The 24,002-nt window shown below is 39.8% G+C and overlaps 1 protein-coding gene across 1 annotated transcript; it reads right to left on the bottom strand.

Moving 5' to 3' along the window:
* Positions 1-447: 447 nt before the first annotated feature.
* On the bottom strand, positions 448-1,881 carry LOC131317327 (uncharacterized). The gene is made up of 2 exons (XM_058346885.1): positions 1,755-1,881; positions 448-800 (listed from the first exon to the last, which is right to left on the bottom strand). Exons 1-2 carry the CDS (start codon positions 1,879-1,881, stop codon positions 448-450), a joined length of 480 nt encoding a protein of 159 aa, XP_058202868.1.
* Between the last annotated feature and the right edge of the window lie 22,121 nt (positions 1,882-24,002).

Here is a 24,002-nt window from a genome sequence, read left to right as displayed (position 1 = left end):
GTTACACTAGGTGCCGATGCCGTGACTGTACTTGAGACTTGGTGTTCTATGACTTGTTTTTTATGGACTTTATGGAGTTGTATTTATTTTGGACACTTTATGGCCATGGTTTATGGACTACCTTCCGTGGTGAAATGACTTTTGTTTTATTGCGGATGACTATTAGCATATTTATGATAATTGGATGTCGTGAAAATATGAATGCTAAGTAGGGCACCAAAATGTAAATTTTTTGGTTTGAATCATTCTTGATACTTTCCTAGGCACAAATAATTCGCTAGACAATACTCGTATGTGCAAATTTAGATTTAAATGATGATTGCCATACGGACGGGCAATGCTCTAGACAAACATAGAACATTACCTGCGAATGGGTTTGCATAAATTTCATATTTTACAATAAGGTTCTAGGAACTAAAATTTTACATAAAAGTCCTTCCAGCCAACCTAGTCTAGTTCAATTATGTCTGTCTTTGCCACATCGTTCCCCACTATGCTTTTAAACTCTTCGATCTTGTTTGAATATTGTGTATCCCATCCATCCGCGAATGAGTAGTGATGTATATACCAATTCCTTGCAATAGGCGGGATGGGGGAATTCGGTCGCAAATGTACCGTTACAAAGTGATCTCCATTAACATGTCCGATCGCAATCAAACGTCGACTCTCAGGGGGAAGGGGCGGATATTGTAGTGGGAGGAACGTAAGACATTGATGATTCGATAAGAAGACGACCATCACCTGAAAAATGGATGCTATGATGTGACCCATTTCTGGCATGATCATCCTATCCTCTGGAGCTAGCGAGACTTCGATAGAAGTTCAAATTATGGCGCAACTCTTCTGCCAATTCTTTATCACCGAATGTCCCCTCGTAAAGGGAAAAATAATGTTCCAATCTGTGAACGATATCTTTCTAATGTTTATCCATTCCTTTTCATCATGACTAGGGATGACAATTTGAACCAAACCGATGGGTACCCGAACTGATAACCGAAATTTTTCCCGAACCATAACCGAAATTTTCCCCGTGGATATGGGTATGGTTGAGGTCTTGGATAACCGAACGGGTATCGATTCGGTTATGGTTCATCTGTTATCCAAACCGATACCCAAACTGAACTAAACCGAACCGAACCGAAATAACCAAAACTTGGAAATTACATAATTATCCCTTTATATATAATAACACATGTTAGGGTTTGGTCTCCACATATCATTATCCCTCCACTCCATGCAGCCATCAGACCCAACACCTAAAAACCCACCCCCCACTCTCGATCTACGACGACTCACGGCCTCACCCCTCCGCCAATCATCACCCCTTTGCCGTTGACCATCATGGCCCTCTGCCATATTCTCTCTCTCTCTCTCTCTCTCTCTCTCTCACACACACACACACACACACACACACTCAGTACCCATAATCTCTAATTGGTTTTCTTTTATGTTTGTAAGCTGCTTTTTGATTAATTACATCTATTTATTTTGAGCTTAGATCAGTGGATCGTGGATTTATGTTTATGGCCCATGGGTTTCACTCTTTTTACTGAAGACAGATGTATAGATTTCTGAAGCAAAGCGATCGAAAACGGTACAGTGAAGAATAGGGTTTGCTCGTCAGAATCTATGAATGGTGGGGAAGATTTATGGAGTTGTGACAAATCCGATGCTGCTTCAGCTGATCATCTGGCCGAATCCCCCTCTCTCTCTCTCTCTCTCTCTCTCGGTTACCCATTCGTTTCGGGGATTACCTGAACCCCGTTTGGTTCGGTTATGGTTCACCACTCCTCTACCCGTTCGGGTATCGGGGCGAATATGGGTAGGGGTTCGGTTTCGGGGATCGGGTACGGAATTCCCCATATTCGCCCCGATTGCCATCCCTAATCATGACCTAACCCAACTGCTATTGCCCGACACCTACAATTTCAATCCTCCTTAACATCTATAATTTCCTCAATGTATTTTTTAATTTCGATCGAAAACCATTTCATGTATGGGGAAATAGGACATTTTTCCACAACAAATCCTTTTCCTTTGTCGGTCTTTACAGCCTCTGCAATAACTTTTGGTTGAGGAACCTTCTCCGAAAAATGCTTTCCTTTTTCTTCTCCTTTATCGGATTTTGTGGCCTTTTCAATAACTTGTGCTTTCAGCCTCTCAAATATTTGTTGCTGAATGTGGACATCGTATGCGCTAAACTTACTTACAAAGAAATCTACGTCCGTGTCTGTGTCATCCTTCATTGGCAAATCATTTTTGGGCTTTTGTTGAGGGGGCTTATTCCTATGCTTGTAACAACGCTGTAGACTGATTTGATTGTCACCATTTTGCAGTCATCCTTTTGGTTTACTATACGTAGGATTTCTTTGGGTTTGAGCATCTCCGATGACATCTAAACCATCATTTTTATATGTTTGGACAACAACCTCGTCTTATGTGGGTGGCCCTCTTCTTGAAGTGCACATGGATGGTTATGCGTTCCGTTCAATACAATCAAAGTCCAACCTTTATCCTCCTTAACACATGTTACTTGAAATGGGCATTCACATTTCAAATTGCAACATGTCTGACGTAGGCTCTTCCCACTTCTTTGGCATGCAAATCTAATCCTCGGTCTTCGCTTCGTTGTCTTTAACTCTGAACCCTTGATGATAATTCCAAAACCGTGTTTCGTAGCGGTAGAGATCAACTACTCGCTTAACACTGTTTCGATGGGAAAGACCTATGCAAAACAGGTTTGAATAGATCACGTTACAAATCAGTAATACAAGCTGAATTTAATCATTAAGCATCTAATATTACCATTACCCACATTGTACATAGGAAAATATGTTTCAAAAAATATCTCATTGTGTCCGTAGTAAAATGATCTGTGAAATCTTCAAAATAAGCTGATGAATCTTCCATTCTACAATGGTTTTGGATGGGTTATTTCATTATTGATAAAGACTAGATAAGGAATGATGCACCTATAGTAGTTCGTAGAAGTGGTTAAGGAAAACTTTGATAGAGACTTGATATGGAATGATGGAGGATAGTAGTTCGTAGAATTGAGCATGCACGGGTTATAATAACAAAATTTTGCTCCAAAATCCCATTTTTTGGCTCCAGAAAACCTACTAAATGATTGGAAAGATTCTGAGGTGTCATTGTTATTGAAAAGTCCTGTGAGAAATTCGCTCTAGAAAACCCGCTGCATTATTTCACACAATCTCATGAGTCATTGAATAGTCATGTCGGTAAATTTGGTTCAGAAAATCGGTTGTCTTATTTGAAAGAATCTCAGGTGTCAAGAAGAAATTTGCTACAAAAACTCCATTTTTTGCTCTAGAAAACTCGTTGCACTATTTCACACAATCTCATGAGTCATTGAATAGTCATGTCCGTAAATTTGGTCTAGAAAATCGGTTGTCTTATTTGAAAGAATCACATGTGTCAGGAAGAAATTTGCTCCAAAAACTCCATTTTTCGCTCTAGATAACCCGCTGCATTATTTCACACAATCTCATGAGTCATTGAATAGTCATGTCGGTAAATTTGGTCCAGAAAATCGGTTGTCTTATTTGAATGAATCTTAGGTGTTAGGAAGAAATTTGCTCCATAAACTCCATTTTTTGCTCTAAATAACCCGCTGCTTTATTTGAAAGAATCTGAAGTGTCATTGTAGACACCTCCTAAACGGGGCATCGCCATACAGATTGATCATTGTTTGTTTGTTTGGTTGTTTGCTTCATAAACCAAGATCGTGGATATTCCTATGGCTAGGAACATCGTCACACGATAGCGGTTATCATCAAAACAAAGTCGCCACCCAGTTTATAAAACTAGGAAAAACAAGTAGAGATTCCGAGTACGGGAGCCAAGAGTACAATAAGGGGAAGGTGTTAGGCACCCCTCCTTGCCCAGTCGTAAGACTGGCCCATAATCGTTCAACATATGATTACTGTTCGCTTTATTTAATTCTAAACACGTAAACCGATTTTAGCCTTTAATAGTTGATAAGGTGAGCCAGAATGATAATTGAAGCATGCATAAAAATAAGCAAAAAAGATAAACTGTTCCAGGAAAATAGATCCCTCAACCGGTGAATGGATGTCACGGTTGGGGAATCCCACTGGGTCAATGTATTGGCCGAAGGATTGATTCCCCAGCTGATGTTCTTCCTCACACCAGACTAAATGATTAGCAGAAAATCAAGACGCCACGATAACTGTATAAAGACAAGAAATAAACCAAACCATAGGCCTTTGGGCCTCACCACCTTGATACCTCAGTTGCTTAATTGCTTCGGATTAGAGGGGATTGACTGATTTGCTTCTCGAAAATACTAGGGTTAGGGTTTGTACTTCGGGGTGTATGCACATATGAATTTTTGAACCCTAAGGGCCCTTTATATAGGCAATTGGTGACTCACTCCGGCCAATCAAATGGCGTGAATCAATAAAGAATTCTAGGGCAATAAGATCTCTAGAAGAATCTTCTTCAGAGTCTGAACGCATCAGAGAAAGGCTGCTAGGGTTTTGGGGATTGGATCAAACATATGACAGAACATTCCAGAATCTAGAAAATAGACGATCTGGCGGCCGAGCAAAGGATGTGGCGGCAAAAGGATAGTTCTTGCGGCCGAAGAATCAATTTGGCTGCCTTGGAATTGATCTCTCAAGGAGATTTTCAAGCAACATGTTTCACAGGTGAAAGAATGATGTTAAGGCCGTGAAATCAATATTACGGCCGAAAGATTGATTTTCCTAAGATAGTGTATTTCTGTCTGAAAGGCTATTTGGCTCTGGATTGGATCCTCTAAATGGCTAAAAATACTCACCATAAGTCTATGGGTTTACGAGAAGTCAATCAGCAATCACTATATCCATTCATCATTGGTATGGTCCCCAAGGTGGGACTTGAAATAATCGTTAGACCAAATTAGGGTGTCTACAGTCATTGAATAGTCTTGTCAGCCCGTTTGATGAGGAAGACTCCAAAAAACGCATTTTGTACCCGTTCGGATACTAATGTTTGAATTGGATCAATAATTTTGGAAAATAATATCCGAAATTTGTATCCATGTTCGGACTTTAATATCTGATTTTTATACTATTACATGGATTCTAATTTTCGAACAGAATGACAGCTATGAGATAGAATGACACCATTTAGATACTAATGTTCGAATTGGATCAATGATTTTAGAAAATAATATCCAAAATTTGTACCCATGTTCGGACTTTAATATCTGATTTTTATACCATTACTTGGATTCTAATTTCCGAATAGAATGACACTATTTGGATACTAATGTTCGAATTGGATCAATAATTTTGGAAAATAATATCCGAAATTTGTACCCATGTTCGGACTTTAATAGCTGATTTTTATACCATCACTTGGATTCTAATTTCCGAACAGAATGTCACAAACTTGACAACTATGAGTTTCAAATAGAAATACAACGTAAGAGTCCCCTTGATGATTTGAAAACTACATGTAAAGAAATCATTTAATTTTCATAACATTACAACACATTATATAATAGAACACATAAAATCATTTCTAAATCTAAAATTCCTTATTCACATCGATGACCTCCTTTGTTGGTACGTTAACGTCGATGATTTCGTTGAACTTCTGAATGGCCGCACACTACAACAGATATGGCTTTTAATAACGTTAGCCAACAGCGTTCTTTAAGGAATGCTATTGTAGAGACAGTTACAGCGGTCAGCATTAAGAAACGAAGAAAATGCTTGCGCACCAATTATAATAGCGTTTCATTTAAGTAAACTATAGAGCTGCACTAAAATTTTGGAGAAGCCAAACCCTAGCGCCCAAAATTGGCTGAAAACTTCAATCGCTTTCAGGACTGGTGCTTGTTCTCCTCATCACTTCTTGGGAAATATTAGGTGCAGAAAACTCCATGGGAAATCCCAAGAAATCCCACGTCCTCTGAAATTCCAATCGATTTTGTGAAAATTCCAATTGATTTCTCACTTCGTGCGAGCTGGTGTTGGACGAGGATGGATCGATTAATACTGTACTAGGGTTTCATTCCTGATTTCGTTTTGTCCTCCAACCAAAGGTTTGTTACTGTTTCGACTATGTGATCATTACTTTTTCTTGTTATGCGATTTGATGGTTCCACTACCTATTTCGATTTTTTGATTATTAGTTTAATACCCAGATTCAAATATTGCATTCCCTATTTGGGATATCGATTTATTGGTGTTCTGTAGCTTTATTATCAATTTTTAAGGGTTAATCTCTAGGGGTTTTCATTGGAATTTTCAGTGGTTATTGTTCCATTACTTGATAAGAAAGTGATAATGTCCTTGATATCATGCTTATTTTACATGATCAGCGTGTTTGAACCAGTGATTAGGATCTGGATTTAGTTGCTTATAGACTCTATTTTACATATGGCTTTATGCATTATTAAGGGGTTTACCTGTTCTTTTCCCAATACTCAGAATACTACTTGAAGAAATTGAGAGTGTTTACTCCAATATTTCATTGTCCATCTTCCTTCAAATGGGAAATTTGAAATAAGGTTTGCAGGATTCCCAAATTTTGCCTACAACAACAATCATATAGTAAGTTCAAAAAACTTCCATTATTGGGAATGCTATGCACACCACATGTTCGAAGGAAATCCCGAACATTTTGGGTGTTGGATTTAAGGGATTGTTCACTTGTTTGGTGGTGTTATTTGCATCCCTCAAAGTTTCTATGCCGGTTGGATTTTTAATTGGATTAAATGAAGCAATATCTAAATTATTGTTCTACAATTTTGTTTACAATATGTAACTGAGTTTTTGGTTCATGTGGACCAACCCCAACTCTGTTTGTACGGTCATCAAAGAACTAAAGCTAAGCCCTAGAGTACTGATGCATTGTCATGCTTTCTTGTCCCTAAACACGTATTTTTTCGGTTCTCTTTAATCATGAACCTTGTTTGACCTATTCTTTGTTGATTGTGCTTTGTGCATGATGCACGTGCTTGTGAGTAGCAACAGAATTTCATTGAAACAATTTTAGCAATTGAGCCCATTGAGAAGGCCAAAACCGTTATCTCTTTGTCCTGGAAAATGGAGTTTATGAGTTTGGTTATTTTCAATAGATTCATTTTGGGTGGAGTTACAGATGATGGACTATTTAGTTGAACTCTAAATCACATTATTTTCTGCATGAGGTCCATGTCCTCCATAGGGTCATAATACTAGGTGATCTTGTGATGCCAAATAAAGTCAAGCTAATCTGACTCATCTGAGGGGTGACTGACTTGTGTCTAAACCTAGTTCACTCAAGTAAAGTCGTCGTGCCTCTGAAATGCATGTCTTTTCAGTTTTCACCAATGGAGAAAAAGTACTGGGTACCATGACTAATATGTTCATCCAAGTGAACTCCGCTTAACAAATATCTGTCTATAATCTATATTGTCCAAATCCATTATGCTTTCTAGACTACTAACTTATTGGCATAATATTTGTGTGTGTACACCTACATGTTTCTTTCTTTCTCTTTTCTATTCTAGCATAATGATTGCTAGGTGAAATATATGTAAAATGAAGTATTAATAGTTCATAAGCGATGAAAGTACTTTACTAAGTAATGCAACAAATTAAGATCAATCAATGATCGAAAACCTATATTCTTTTCCTGAGTCTTCATATTACCTGATGATATAGATATCAACTGTTGATCACTAACTCTTTTCTTTCTTTGTAAAGATGACTGGACTGTAAGCCATCTAACTGTCTAAGGAGTTCCAATCTATCTGTGAAGGTAGTAACTAGTTACAACTTACAACCTAGCAATATTCTTATTTAAACTTGATGAAATTGTGTGTTTCACAGCTATCACATAAAAGAAGTGTCAATAGCTCATCAATTTTCCTTTTTTATGGAGATTCATGGTGTCTTTCTCATTGTTGGTACATATTGGAGAAACAAGATCACTCCAAATTGGTTGGTTAAATATGACTGTTTGTTCTCTGATCTTGTTTTTTGCTATGGGATTGGGTAGTCTTTTATTTGAGTTTCATGTAGTATATGAGTTAACTTCACGATAGGAAAAGTTAACGGAGCAGTGCATTCCTGTAGTATCTGAGTTCCCTCTAGATGACATCTAATTGATTTAAAATAGGTATAATAGTCCTAGCTTTTCCTATCTTAAAGTGCATTCAATTTAAGTAATATGTTTTAATATGCTCAAATTATTCACTCCCACTTTGAAGGTTTATGGTGTTATGGATATCTTGTTTATCTCCTTTGGTGATGCTTTGTGGTTTATGTGGAGTATCATGTAGAAACTGATAACTTCAAGCTTAAGACTTGTTTTAACTGGTATAATTTTATTGTGATTTGTTTGGATCTGTCTAATGGAACGTCTATGATTTGGACTTTCAACGGATGCATTGTTGTCGTGTGGCTTGATAGTATTCCTAGGATGGCTAACAATTGAATAAATGTCCATCTGGGAACTTGTTTCTTGTGCCATTGTTTGCTCAGTATATATTTCTTTTTGGCCGTTCGCTAAAAAAATGATAGAACTACATGTTACATATAAGTTTTCATCTAAGATTCTAGCTTGATGAAGAATGGCTGATAGAAAGTGTCTTGCAGAAAATGGATGAACTTTGCAGAGCCTCAAAGTCGAGATTAGTAAAAAAAATCAAGGTATGTGCATTTTGGTGCTAATAAGTTGCTGATGATGAATTGTTGTTGCTCCTGTGTCTATATTTTTCTACCACTGGGGTACCAACTGAGATGTCTGTGGTGGTGCGTGATTCTGGAATGGTTTTGCTATGCACTATCAAGTGGATCCATATTTTTTGTCATTAGTTTCTTTTGCTTGGTATTGTTATAAGTTTCTTTTTAACCCGGGACCTTGTTACATAATCTGACACTTAAGCCCCTTTTTTTTTCCTAAATGCAGGTAACCAAATTTTAATTTTCTAGATGAGGAGGAATTGGAAGAAGGTAATACATGCTTTTGTTTGCTTGGTGTGGATGTCTATTATAGCTCTTGTTGCAATTGTTTTTTCTTCGGACTTTTACTACGTGCTGCATTTTTTCGAGATGATTTTTGCTGTTACAACTTGTAATACAACTTCAACCTACGGGCATTTTTCTCATATTTTGGAGGGTTTCAAGTAGCCCATTTATGCGGTTGGCTTTGGGAGCAAAAAGGGTATAAGCTTGGCAAAGAAGTAAGCTTCAAGTAAAGAAAATCTGCAGAATCAGATGGTTGGCCTAGTGCATGATTATATTTTCAGGAAAGTAGAATTACATTAGTTATTTTTCAATGAGTCCAATTAGTCGGGCTCTTTTATGTAGTTTTTGTTGGAAAATTATTTTCCAATCTAATGTAATGAATCTTTATTCCATGGTTGAATTGTTTATTGTATATTGACATTTGGATATAGTTGTTGTTGAATGGAATAAATCATTTTTGTTTCTTAAATGAAATTACCATGATCTTATTTGAAAATGCTAATATATTGTTATTTATAGAATTTTAAAAAAAATGCAAAAAATTGGCTAATATAGCGTTCTTAAAATGCTGTAGAAACTTTACATTCCATAGTGTTCTTAAAGAACGCTTAAAACGCTGTAGAAACTTCACATTCTATAGCGGTCATAAAACGCTGTCTAAAGTGCACGTTCTATAGCGTTAAAAAAACGATGTCTTAAGTCTAAGACTTTTAACATCGGCTAATACAAAGTTTGGAGAAATACGGTACATATCATTTAATAGCGTTTTTTCAACGCTGTAAAATGCAATTTTTCTTGTAGTGGCAAATGTGCTGCATTACAATTTTTAGTGATAGAAATACGATGTCTTTTCCAATTGCAAGCTATTGGCGGCATAGGGAAAACTGGCTTTAGGAATATCTGCCATATTGCATTAGGTATTTATATAAGATAAATTAAGTTGGACTTAAGGAGCAAAATTCATTATATAGATGACAACAAATAATTTACCAAAATCATACCTGTACAAAGTGTCCACCGTCAACAAACCCGATAGCAATAACCTTTCGTTTCATGGAGGGTAAGGGCTTCGATCAAAGGGGGAGGAATGTAAAACATTGAATATTTGATAAATGGACAAGGACACAATTATAAGCAGATGCTATGATGTGACCCATGTCTGGCATTGTCATCCAATTTTCTCGGGGCTCCAGATTGTTATACCATGACAAGATATGAAGTAATTCGCTAGCCCTCTAGATCCCCCCTAGCACTTGTTCGTAAATGTGTAAATGTGTTTCTAACTCTTTCAGCAAATCACTTCTTACCATTAACCACTCATGAACATCACCTTTCATGGCCCAACATTGCCCGAAACCCACAATTCCCATCATCTTCAACATCCTTGACCGATTCTATGTAAGGTCGTATTGCTTCCGGGGAACTGATTGATGAATGGCCATATCCAAAATTGTGCTAGAACTTTTGCTTTCCCTTTCAGATTGCGCCGCGGTTTCTCTTTGACGGCCTTAGTGGTTTGAAGGGAGGCCAGAACGTTCTCAAACTCCGAGGGATCCCTACTCGTCGAATTTGTTCTTTGGCTGCATTTTGTTTTTTCGTTGACTTCCGACCACGTGGTTCTGCATTCACTTTGGGTTCAACGAGAGTATTGCTTTTCGAACGAGCAAGCTCTTGCATCTTCTTAACATAATTTACCTTTGCATCATATTGATCTTCATTCAAGAACTTATTGTAAAAACAATCAACGTGAGCCAAAAGTGTCTCCTCCATCGAACCCTCATTCCGGGGTGCAAGTAAAGAAAGCCTCTTCCAATGGACGTGGATTAACTCAATCGGTAGGGGGATATTTGCCATCTTGTAAGGAGCAATCTCAAGAGCGCAAAGTAAACCATGGGTGTGCCTCAAAGAACACTCGCACTCACACATCGATTCCACAAACCATTCGACTTGATGGGACGCCGCTAAAATAAGTGTCATGGCATTTGACAAAACAGCTCCCCTTAGCCTATCAAATAGAGTTGTCCTAAAATCATGTTGCACACAACTAAGGCTCTTCTCAAAAGAAGCTTTGACTTCAATAACTTGTAACAGCATCAATCTGTGAATCTTCTCCCATATAATATCAAAATAGCATTGCGAGTTTTCTAGATGATTTTTTAGCTTCGAATGTGAACTCTCCGCCCTGCGAATAAATATGGCAAGATATTGGCCATAGCAAATAACATGAATATATGAAAATTTTCCAAAAACACATGAATAACATGAATATTAAGGAAAGTAACGGAGTTGCGAATGAAGCATTTACCTGTTACTTCTTAGGTTCCCGAAATGCATGAATTTGTCTGTCTAAGCTCCTACAAACCTCTCTTTATAGGGTACCAACCAATTTTTCTCGACGTACTCAGGTGCTGCAAGAACCATTTCAAAATCACACTTCAAAACACAAAGGCGCTCCTCGTACTGTGCAATACACGCTTGTAGACACCCCAATTTGGCCTAACTATTTTTTCAAGTCCCACCTTGGGGACCATCCCGATGATGATATGGATACAGTGATTGCTGATTGACTTCTCGTGAACCTTAGGACTTATGGCGAGAACTTCTAGCTACTTCGAGGACCCAATCCAGAGCCAAATAGCCTTTCAGACAGAAATACAGTATTCTAGGAAAATCTATCTTTCGGCCCTAACATCGATCTTACGGCCTCAACATCATTTCTTTACCCGTGAAACTTGTAGCTTGAAAATCTCCCGGAGAGATTGATCTTTTAGCTGCCAGGTCTGTCCTTCGACTGCTTAATCGTTCACTCGGCCGCCAGATCCATTACTCGGCCGCTAGATCGTCTATTTTCTAGATTCTGGAATGTTCTGTCAATCGTTTGATCCGATCACAAAACCCTAGCAGCCAAATCTCGAAGCGTTCGGGCTACGTAAGGAGATTACCATGAGGAGTTCGTGTTGTCTTATAACTCCAATTCAATCGATCGATTTTGATTGGTTGAGGTGTGTCATCCCTGTGCCTATATAAAGGAGCCTTTGGGTTCCGAAATTCATACATTCAATCACCCTCAAAAGTCACGAAACTCTGCAAATATATTCTCTCAACTCCCCACTACAAAAGCCCTAACCTTCCGAAGGCAACCGTTAATTCGACAATCAAACCCCGAAGTTCAAACCCTAAACATAGGGTTTTCAAGAAGCAAATTAGTCTATCCCATCTAATCCGAAGCAATCAAGCCATTGAGGGATCAAGGTGGTGAGGCCCAGGGGCCTTTGGTTCATTTTACTTTCAGTATATGCATGTTAATCATAGGATTTTGATTATCTGTTAATCGTTTAGTCTGGTGTGAGGAAGAACATCGGCTGGACCTTCGATCCATCAGCCGGTACATTGAACCAGGAGGATCTCTCGGCCGTGACATCCATTCACCAGCCGCGAGATCTATCTCCCTGGGACATCTTGTTTTATTCTGCTTGTTCTGATGCATGTTTCAATTATAGTCTTGGCTCACCGTTAACTGTTTAAAGGCTAATTAATCAGTTTATGTGTTAGAATTACATAGAGCATGTATTGACCTTATGTTAAACAACTATGGACCAGTCTCACGACTGGGCGGAGAGGGGTGCCTAACACCTTTCCCTTATTGTACTTTTGGCTCCCGTACCCGGAATCTTTATCTGTTTTTCCTAGTTTTTATAAATTAGGTGGCAACTCTGTTTTGATGATAACCGCTATCGTGTGGCAATGTTACTAGCCATGGGAATATCCACGATCTTGGTTTATGAAGTAGAAACCAAACAAACAAACGAAGATCAATCTGTATGGCAATGCCCTTCTTTAGGGAGGTGTCTACAGTTTTTGGCGACTCTGTTGGGGATTTGAGAGCCATGACCAGAAAGTTCGACATAAGACTAACACATGTTTTATTTAGTTCATTTATCATATGCATCGAGCGGGCAACCTAGTTGAGTTCACCTAATATCTCAACATGTCACGGGCTATGTTAGGGGTTTCAGCAAACTCCATAGTCACTTGTACCTAGTGGTATATCAAAAAGGGAATCACCCAATTGCTACCTATGATGGGCTGGTGAAAAGACTGGTGCCCTTTGACAACGGAGCACCTTTAGGACTACCCAAACCTTACATGTGTTAGAGAGCCATCGAACTTATCAAAATAAGCCAGGAACCTACAGGCTATGACCCTACTTGCATTTGCTTGTAAAAGTTCTTCCTCACACCCATTGTATATATGTATGTTGTAAAGTTTTCTTTTGTAGGTTAAACCTTAGAGGCCTTTTAAAAACCAAACAGAAGAGGGTAAGTTAAACCAATCTAACTAAAAAAAAAAAATTTCAGGTAAAGATGGCCGCATCACTCTTCATGTTCGATTCGCACTTTCAAGATGTCACCAAGCTATCTGGCTCGCCCCACTCTGCTGCCAAGAATTTTGACCCATCCGAATACATTACTCCGGTGGATCAACCAAAACCTATGGTAACTATCATTGAAGACGATCATGTCATGTTCGCAAGAACAATCTATGAGGAAAAAGTTGAAGGCATAATTGAAGAGGAAGAGCTTCGCAGAGTCACAATCTATTTCTATGACCCTTATGCACCTACCGGCAACTATTGGCCAGTCAATGAGGTCGACAACTCTAAAACTGAAGAAGAAGAATCTGCTAACAATGATCCACTAGACGAAATATCACTGAACCTAAGGGTGATCCACCTCATCACGGATAGCTTTGGTAATTGGTGGGGATTTGTTGGCATACGAAGAGTCGACAACAGCGACGAAGCAAAGATCGAAGCTCAACTGGAGGAGATAAGGGCAATAGCAAATCAAATGGCCCTCCGAGACTTGCAAGGTGACAATAATGAAAGTGCGAATCAAGATGACAATGAGGTGCTGATGATCAACCTTGGTGATGAAAAAGACTGGTCTGAGCTAATTGTGGATGTTGAAAAAGGGGCTTACCCAAATTGGACTGTGGAATATACTCTAAAATATAAAGTAAAAAATGTAGACTCCGATCCTAGTTCCGATTCTGATTTTGACTCCGAGTCGACCCAGTCTGAGTCTAATGATTCATCTTTTCAAACAATCGAGTCTAGCGAGGAAAACCTGGTCAAAATACCAAGGCATGATATTTATTTTGAATTTGACTCTGAAATGTCTTTTGACAATTTTAGCAATGAGAAGGAAGATTTAGAGTATTTCACTTTGCCTATGATTAACTGTATGGATTCTGATAATCCAATTTTTGAGGAAGAAATCCCAAAAGAAATTCTAGAATTCATCGAGAGAGAAGAAGAGAGGCACGCTAAACCTTTTTCTGAGGAAATAATCACAACAAACATAGGCTCTGAAAACGAGCCAAAATTGGTGTAATGTTATCTTCTCAAAAAAGTGAAAAACTAATCTCTTTGCTAAAAGAATACACAGATGTTTTTGCCTGGTCTTACGAGGACATACCTGGAATAGACCCCGAAATTGTTCAGCACAAAATTCCCCTCCATCCTGATGCAAAGCCAGTTAAACAAAAGCTAAGACGTATGCACCTTGATTGGGTCCTGAAGATAAAAGAATAAGTCACTAAACAAATCAACGCCGATTTTCTCATAGTCACCGAGTATCCACAATGGGTAGCCAACATCGTTCCAGTGCCGAAGAAAACTGGGGGAATCAGGGTCTGTGTAGATTTTCGAGATCTCAACAAGGCCAATCCAAAGGATGCTTTCCATTACCGCACATAGATGAACTTGTGGACAACACCGCAGGGCATGCACTGCTATCTTTCATGGATGGGTTTTTTGGGTATAATAAGATTCTAATGTCTCCTGAAGATAGAGAGAAGACCACCTTCACCACGCCGTGGGGAACCTACTGCTACCGAGTGATGCCATTCGGGTTGAAGAACGCTGGAGCCACTTACCAAAGGATGGCGACAATACTGCTGTACGACATGATGCACAAAGAAGTCAAAGTATATTTCGACGATATGATAGTCAAATCAAAGGAAAGGGAAGGACACTATGAAGCACTTCAAAAGTTCTTTGAGAAGATTAAACAATACAAGCTACGTCTTAATCCTCAAAAATGCACTTTTGGGGTAACGCCCGGTAAAATGCTAGGATTCCTTATCACTCAAAGAGGAATCGAAGTGGACCCTTCAAAGATACAGACTATCATGGAAATATCATCACCAAAGATAGAGAAGGAAGTAAGGAGCTTTCTGGGGAAAGTATTGTTCATCAGCAGGTTTATTTCAAAGCTCACAGCCACCTGTGAACCTCTCTTCAAGCTTTTGAAGAAAGGCACTGATTTCGAATGGACCCAGGATTGTCAACAAGCATTCGAGGCAATCAAAGAGTATCTTCAAAATCCACTTGTGTTATCACCACCCATCCCTAGGAAACCACTGATTCTGTATCTCTCAATGACGGACATATCCATGGGATGTATGCTAGTACAAGAAAACGATGCCAAAGTAGAGTGCGCCATATACTACCTTAGTAAGAAAATGATGGACTATGAAACAAGGTACACTCCCTTGGAGAAAACCTGCTGGGGGCTAGTATGGGCCACAAAGAAACTAAGTCACTACCTACTAGCACATTCGGTAGTGCTGGTTTCTCATTTAGACCCAATCAAATATCTTTTCGAGAAGCCAGCATTTATCGGAAAGCTAGCTAGGTGGTTATTGATGTTAGCAGAATTCAACCTCAAGTACATGACAAGGAAATCCGTAAAAGGAAAGGCTGAGGTAGAATTCTTGGTAGATCACCCCGGTGACAGAGGCTGAGGTAGAAGACTTCATGTTCCCCGACGAAGACATCTTATGTCTTTTGGATGACACCTAGCAGCTTTAGTTCGATGGAGCATCAAACCAACGTGGATATGGCATAGGGGTATTGTTGGTTTCCCCAAACGACTCTCATATCCCTCTGTCATATAAACTGAGGTTTGAAGTCACCAACAATCAAGCTGAGTACGAAGCCTGCACTGCTGGAATGGAGATAGCCCTGGAACTAGGGGTAAAAAGGGTGGAAGTGATTGGAGATTCAAACCTGGTGGTGTCCTAAGAGAGAAGAGATTGGAAAGTCAAAGAAGATTAACTGAAGCTATACAATTCTGTGCTAGAAGATCAAATTCCACAATTTGACTCAGTCATCTTCACGCAAACTCCACGAGTGAGCAATAGGTTTGCAGATGCACTGGCAACACTAGCCTCTACGGTCGAAATACCCATGGGATTCACAATGCGGCCTCTCATGATCAAACAGAAGGTCAAACCGGCATGCGAGTGCACCTTCACTGAGAAAGGTGAGGATGATGGGAAACCATGGTACGAAGACGTGTGGAAATTTCTAGAAGAATGAGAGTATCCCTCTGAAGCCACCTCAAAGGACAAGATGGCTCTGCGAAAGTTTGCCACCTGATTTGTGGTCTGCGGAGGAGCATTGTATTGAAGAGCACACCTGGGCCCCAATCAACTTTGCGTCACCATAGAAGAAAGCCGTAAGGTAATGGAGGGAATACACGAAGGAATCTGTGGACCGCACATGAATGGAACCACATGGCAAAGAAAATCCTGCATCAGGGATACTACTGGACTACAATGGAGGCCGACTGTGCTGACTATGCCCGTCGACGCTACAAATGCCAAACTCACGCTGATCGCATGCGTGTTCCCCCCACGGAATTATATAACATGATGTCCCCTTGGCCATTCTCCACCTGGGGGATAGATGTCATTGGGAATATAAATCCAAAGGGAAACTACAAGTATCAGTTCATTCTAGTGGCCATTGACTATTTCACCAAATGGGTGGAAGTAGTTTCTTATGCTACCCTCAAAACCACTCATGTGGCCAAGTTTATCCCCACTAATATCATCTATCGGTATGGTGTACCTCACGAGTTCATCTGTGACAATGGATTGCACTTCAAAGGGGCAACAAAGAAGCTGTTTGCTGAGTTTGGGATACAAAATCATCGGTCATCTACTTATCGACCTCAAACTAATGGAGCAGTTAAGGCTACAAACAAGAACATCAAGAGGATTCTATGAAAGACTACTGACATCTACACAGATTGGCCAGAAATGCTACCTCTGGCACTATGAGGCTATCGTACGACCGAAAGGACTTCAACTGGGGTCACCCCTTACTCTCTGGTCTATGGGATGAAAGCTATCTTGCCTATCGAACTAGAGTTACCTTCGCTAAAGGTTCTGGCTGAGACTGGAATGATTGAAGAAGACTAGGTTCAAAACCGCTACGAGGAGATGGCATTGCTAGATGAAAGGAGGCTAAGGGCATTATACCATGTGCAAGGGTATCAACGCCGCATCGCATGCGCATTCAACGAGAAGGAGAAGCCAGAAGATATTAAGGTGGGGGATATGGTGCTCAAAGCAATTCGTCGCCACATTTCGGATCCAAGGGGCAAGTTTAGACCAAATTGGGGAGGACCTTACTTTGTCAAATGCATACTGTTTGGAGGAGCAGCATACATCGCAGGCTTGAATGGGATGGAATTTGCAACACTAGTCAACATCAACAAGCTGAGGAAGTAGTACCCATGAGAGATGCTTGTTGGGTCGAAAACCACAAGGGTGGGCAAACCCAAGCAAAAATTAAAGGAGCCTGCGAGGTCAAAAACCCGCGAGGGCGACTTAGGCAAAAAACTAAGGTATAAATAAAGCGCTCGCTAGACTGAAAACCCGCAAGGGCAGTTTAGGCAAAATCAAGAGCATAAAAGGAGGGGAAAATACTCGAGTGAACCCTAGCCAAAAACAAAAACAAAACAAATCTTTGTGGAACTACGTTTATGGCCTGATTCCCTCCATGGGATACGTAGGCAGTCTCTAGATTGAGATTCGGCCACCGTAACCGCTATCACTTCCAAATTTCTAGGTCTATCCTAAGGCATATTCATTAACAAACCATGGAAAATGCGTTTTAATAAAGCAACCAATGTTTTATTATTTCCAAGGAAAAAGGAAAAGATGGCTTGGGTTCCACCCCAATTACTTCTATTCCATCCAGCTCATTCGCAAGGATAAGCTACTCTACCGAGCTCCCCTCAGTCAAAGTAAGGATGATCAAAAAAAGTAAACGACTCACCCGCTGTGTATTGGCATACCCCAAAATACTAAGGATGTTCTTCGCAAAAAAAATTTCCCCAGCAGCCTTGCGCTCCTTCAACTATTCTCCGCCAAAATCCTGGCATTACCCAGGTATGTTGCACTGCAGCTTTTTAAGCTCGAAGGTACGTCTTCTGTTTCTGACCCTCCGAACTTTTTATTTTTCTTTATTGCCCTCCGAACTACGGTTGGTCTGAATTTCCCTCGAGGAATACGTAGGCAGCCTCCCGGCCCGACAATAACTAAAACCTTTTTCAAAAACCCTTGGAATAGTGGTTGGACCAAATTGAGTTACTTTTACAGCTTTGACTCTTACTTAAACATGTCTTGTGATTTGTCTAAGTTCAGTCAAACAGGGGCATCTGTAGACACCCCAATTTGGCCTAACGATTATATCAAGTCCCACATGGGGGACCATCCCGATGATGATATGAATACAGTGATTGCTGATTTACTTATTGTGAACCTTAGGACTTATGGTGAGAACTTCTAGCCACTTAGAGGACCCAATCCAGAGTCAAATAGCCTTTCAGACAGAAATATAGTATTCTAGGAAACTCTATCTTTCGGCCGTAACATCGATCTCACGGCCTCAACATCATTTCTTCACCTGTGAAACTTGTTTCTTGAAAATCTCCCTGAGAGATTGATCTTTCAGCTGCCAGGTCTGTCCTTCGGCCGCTTAATCGTTCACTCGGCCGCCAGATCATCTATTTTCCAGATTCTGGAATGTTCTGTCAATCGTTTGATCCGATCACAAAACCCTAGCAGCCAAATCCCGATGCGTTAGGGCTATGTAAGGAGATTACCATGAAGAGTTCGTGTTGCCTTATAACTCCAATTCAATCGATCGATTTTGATTGGTTGAGGTGTGTCATCCCTATGCCTATATAAAGGAGCCTTTGGATTCCGAAATTCATACATTCAATCACCCTCAAAAGTCACGAAACTTATGCAAATTTATTCTCTCAACTCCCCACTACAAAAGCCCTAACCTTCCGAAGGCAACCGTTAATCCAACAATCAAACCTCGAAGTTCAAACCCTAAACCTAGGCTTTCGAGAAGCAAATCAGTCTATCCCATCTAATTCAAAGCAATCAAGCCGCTGAGGGATCAAGGTGGTGAGGCCCGGGGGCCTTTGGTTCGTTTTACTTTCAGTATATGCATGTTAATCATAGAATTTTGATTATCTGTTAATCGTTTAGTCTGGTGTGAGGACGAACATCGGCTGGATCTTCGATCCATCGGCCGGTACATTGAACCAGGAGGATCTCTCAGCCGTGACATCCATTCACCGGCCGCGAGATCCATCTCCCTGGGACATCTTGTTTTATTCTGCTTATTCTGATGCATGTTTCAATTACAGTGTTGGCTCACCGTTAACTGTTTAAAGGCTAATTAATCAGTTTATGTGTTAGAATTACATAGAGCATGTATTAATCTTATGTCAAACAACTATGGGCCAGTCTCACGACTGGGCAGAGAGGGGTGCCTAACACCTTCCCCTTACTGTACTTTTAGCTCCCATACCCGGAATCTCTATCTGTTTTTCCTAGTTTTTATAAATTAGGTGGTGACTCTATTTTGATGATAACCGCTATCGTGTGGCGATAATCCTAGCCATGGGAATATCCACGATCTTGGTTTATGAAGTAGAAAACAAACGATGATCTGTAACGACCCTGAATTTTGGTCAATAAAAATTTCGTTCAATATTTGAATTTTATTTAAATTACTTATTTTCTCTTGGGTGGCTATATGATTCTTGTTATTTTCCGTCGTAGTTAGATTTCGGTCTTTGGTTAAACTCTTGACTAGAAACCCTACTTGACCAATGTAGTTCGTTTCTAACCGACTGCTTGGAGGAACCGAGCAACCAACTCACCTAGTTACTCGATGAACCTTTTGGACCTTTTAAAACTTTTGAACCTTTTGCTTTTACCCATTGGTCCATAATGGTTAGGGTAATTTTTATCCATTGGACAATAGGCTTTCCTTTAAAATATTTTGATAAGTACAAGGATATAGTATTTTAATGGTGTATGTTCACATGTGCAAAGTACATTTATTCTTTGTTTATTGGAGATTCTCCCACCCCTCCATTATCCATTGATTAATAAACACAAGGGTAATTTTTGTCCATTGGATAATAAACTTTTTATAAAAGTACATGTAGTCTTTTTAAAATCGTATTTTAAAATAAAAAGTTCTTGTACTCTTTTGTCCATTGGTTATTAACCGCAAGGGAAATTATTATCCATTGGGTAATAACCGTTAGGGAAGTTAGTAACCCTTGGGTAATAGAGTATTTTGACCAAATAAAGTACCGATATGACTAGGAAACCTTCCAATAAAGTTGATTTGACTAGTCAACCTTTTCAACCCTAGAAAATTACTTATTTATTTCCTTTTATTAATTTGGTTTTATTCTTTGTCCTTTGGACAATAAAAGTTAGGGAAACTATTATCCATCGGATAATAGAAACCCAATTCTTTATATTAAAAAGGTTTTTGAGCAAAAGTACTTGAATAGACTTTTATAAATGCTTTAAAGTACTTTTTGATTATTTTATTATAAAAAGTTTCCTAGTTACTATTATCCATTGGATAATAAAAGTAAGGGTATTTATTATCCATTGGGTAATAGTTTGGTCTTTCAACCAAGTACATGGGTTTATTGAATTAGTCTTTTTTCTTAAAACCCCATGTGATGAAGTACCCATATTTTATTATGTAGCCTTTAAAGCCTAATATTCTCCTAAGTACTTTGTTATTATTTTGTATTGGGGTTTTGTACCCAATTGGATTAATTTATTGGGGAGTTGATCTTCCTAGAGTACATTAGTACACTAGTTTATTTATTTAAAGGTGCATGTGCCTAATTGGATTTCTTTAATGGGTATTTGATTTTGGAAATCTTGTACTTGTACTTTCTTATTCTTTCTTACTTATGCATATATATATATATATATATATATATATATATATATATATATATATATATATATATGTAGTACTAGGGAGAGAGAGAGAGAGAGAGAGAGAGAGAGAGAGGCTGAGAGAGAGAGAGAGAGAGGAGAGAGAGAGCCGAGAGAGATAGGAGAGAGAGAGGGAGAGATTTTGTTGTACTTTCTTGACCTTCCATGATCCTTCCTTGATCTTTCTCCAATCCTTGGAGAATCTTTTCTCTAACCAAACTTAACTCCCCATTTGTACTTCCATATTTGTTTTATGACCAAATCTTGTACCATTGTCCCCTTTCTTCCAACAAATCTCCCAAAGATCAAATCCAAGGACTAAACCTAGCCTTGCAAGCTACCTTATTAGGCCTAAGTCTATTTTGCCTAATGACAACCTATGATGGACCTTTATGACACAATCCTAGCCTTTATTAGCCTTAGACCTTGACTACAAGCTAAACCTAGATTATAATTACCTAGATTCACCTAAAAAGCCTAAGATCTTAGTTGATTACATAGCCTTACACCTAAGATTTGGATTGGACAAGGCATGGCTTGACATGTGAAGTGATTTGATGACTTAATGGAGCAAATCCATGGAGGATTTAGAGAGAGAGAGGGCCGGCCATAGAGAGAGGGGAAGAGCCAAGAATTTTGCCTATAAATAGCACCCCATGTTTGCCATTCAACTCACACCTTCACCTAGCAACTTCTCTCTCTAGAAAAATTGTGTTCTTTCTTTGTTCTTTCTTTTGTTCTTCATGTTCTTGAGTAGTTCTTGAGTTCTTCAAGAAACTCAACCTAGGCCGCCACTAAACCGCCACTCGACCACCCTTTCGATCCATAAAGTAGAGTAGTGTTAGTCAAGTAGAAGTTTCGAGAGAAACCTTTCTCTTTCGAAGCTACCGGAGACCACCGTAGGAAATTACTCCGCCCGACCACCGACGTACTTTCCGTAGCCGACTAACCTTCCATAGCCAACTACCGCCAAGAAGTAAGGTAGAGTCCCTCGTCCACTAATTCAACGTATAAGTAGGATCTCCTTACCTTCCACCCCAAGTATAAAGTAGGTTATCTTTATTTACTTTCCGTCTCAAGTATAACGTTGTTATTTTGAACTGCTAATTATATGTAGTTCATCTTTACGTACTTATCGTTTGATTAGAAGTATTCGTATTTTGATCTTTAAGATAGTTATGAGTATGCGTATATAAGTTGCTTGTATTACTTGTGGTATGTGATAAAGCATAAGTGATTTCACTCCAAAGACGTCCGTACATGTGGCATTGTGCTTTGAATAAGCATAAGTGATACACTCCAAGGGCGTCCGTACATGTGGCGTTATGCTATAAGTAGTAATTGAGCGTGATGAGTAATATAGAATTGGATGATCTTGTTAGGATGATTCTTGCTTACGTTTGTCCTACCGCGGAGTCTTTGTATGTAAACGAGACACAAGAACCGAGAAAGTAGAAACATGACACCTAGGGTGTGGTTAATTAATGGAAATGTTTTTCGAGGAGAAAATATTTTGAAACTACATAATGACCGGTTTTGGGTGGCATTATGTGAGTTGTGTGTGTATGTGTATAAAAGAAATATTTGAAAAGAGTGAAAAGTTTTGGAATCCGCAATGTGGCCGGACTTGCCCATAGTGTGAGGTGTGTGTGTGTTCCAATGGGAATCCGGGAAAAGCGAAACCATTGTGAGGTTGTGTGTGTTCCAATGGGAATCTGGGAAAAGCGGAACCATTGTGAGGTTGTGTGTGTTCCAATGGAGATCCGGAATAGCGGAACCATTGTGAGGTTGTGTGCGTTCCCATGGGAACCCGGACCGGCAAAACCATGGTGAGGTATGGCTTGGTTATCCGCGGAGAGGAGCCAATGCAATTGTGTGCCAATGGGAACCCGGCACGGCGGAACCATTGTGAGGATACTCGGGAGACCGGCGCGGCGGAACCGAGGTTGGGTGTGTTAAAAACAAATTTTGGTTTGAAAGGAAATGTTTTGGAAACCGCAATGTGGCCGGACGTGGTAGCCCATTGTGTGGTGTGTGTTTTTGTGTGTGTTCCAATGGAAATCCGGGAAAAACGGAACCATTGTGAGGTCGTGTGCGTTCCCATGGGAATCCGGAGCAGCGGAACCATGGTGAGGTATAGCTTGGTTATCCGCGGTACGGAGCCAATGCAAATATTTTTGTGCCAATGGGAGACCGGGACGGCGGAACCATTGTGAGGATACTCGGGAGACCGGAACGGCGGAACCGAGGTTGGGTGTGTTAAAAACGATTTTTGAAAAGGGTGAAATGTTTTGAAAATCGCAATGTGGCCGGACATGGTAGCCCATTGTGTGGTGTGTGTTTTTGTGTGTGTTCCAATGGAAATCCGGGAAAAACGGAACCATTGTGAGGTCGTGTGCGTTCCCATGGGAATCCGGAGTAGCGGAACCATGGTGAGGTATAGCTTGGTTATCCGCGGTACGGAGCCAATGCAAATATTTTTTTGTGTGCCAATGGAAACCCGGGACGGCGGAACCATTGTGAGGATACTCGGGAGTCCGGAACGGCGGAACCGAGGTTGGGTGTGTAGCTTGGTTATCCGCATTACAGAGCCAATGCAAATGATTTTAAAAAGGTTGGGTGTGTAGCTTGGTTATCCGCGGTACGGAGCCAATGCAAATGTTTTTGTGTTAAACAAATGGTTTTTGAAAGGTTGATTTGTAAATGAAATTGTTGACACAGTCTATGATGAGTCGCGTAGGAGAAACACGAAACTCTTGGACACCAACGATAGTTGATTAACGAATGTGGATGTGTCATTGTTAGCTGCGTAAATATGTATCATGTGGAAATTGATGTGTTATTTCCTATTGTTTGTAAGTATGGGTTAGCGGG

The sequence above is a fragment of the Rhododendron vialii genome, chromosome 2a (assembly GCF_030253575.1).
Source record: "Rhododendron vialii isolate Sample 1 chromosome 2a, ASM3025357v1".
Lineage (NCBI taxonomy): Eukaryota > Viridiplantae > Streptophyta > Magnoliopsida > Ericales > Ericaceae > Rhododendron > Rhododendron vialii.
This window is presented reverse-complemented; position numbering and strand designations above follow the sequence as displayed.

Bases quoted from the DNA above. Each gene is read 5' to 3' on its own strand.
- LOC131317327 (XM_058346885.1), bottom strand. From the start codon at position 1,881: ATGGCAATCGGGGCGAATATGGGGAATTCCGTACCCGATCCCCGAAAC. The intron at 801-1,754 runs GTAATCCCCGAA...AAGTCTCGCTAG, and splicing joins CCGAACCAAACGGGGTTCAG to CTCCAGAGGATAGGATGATC.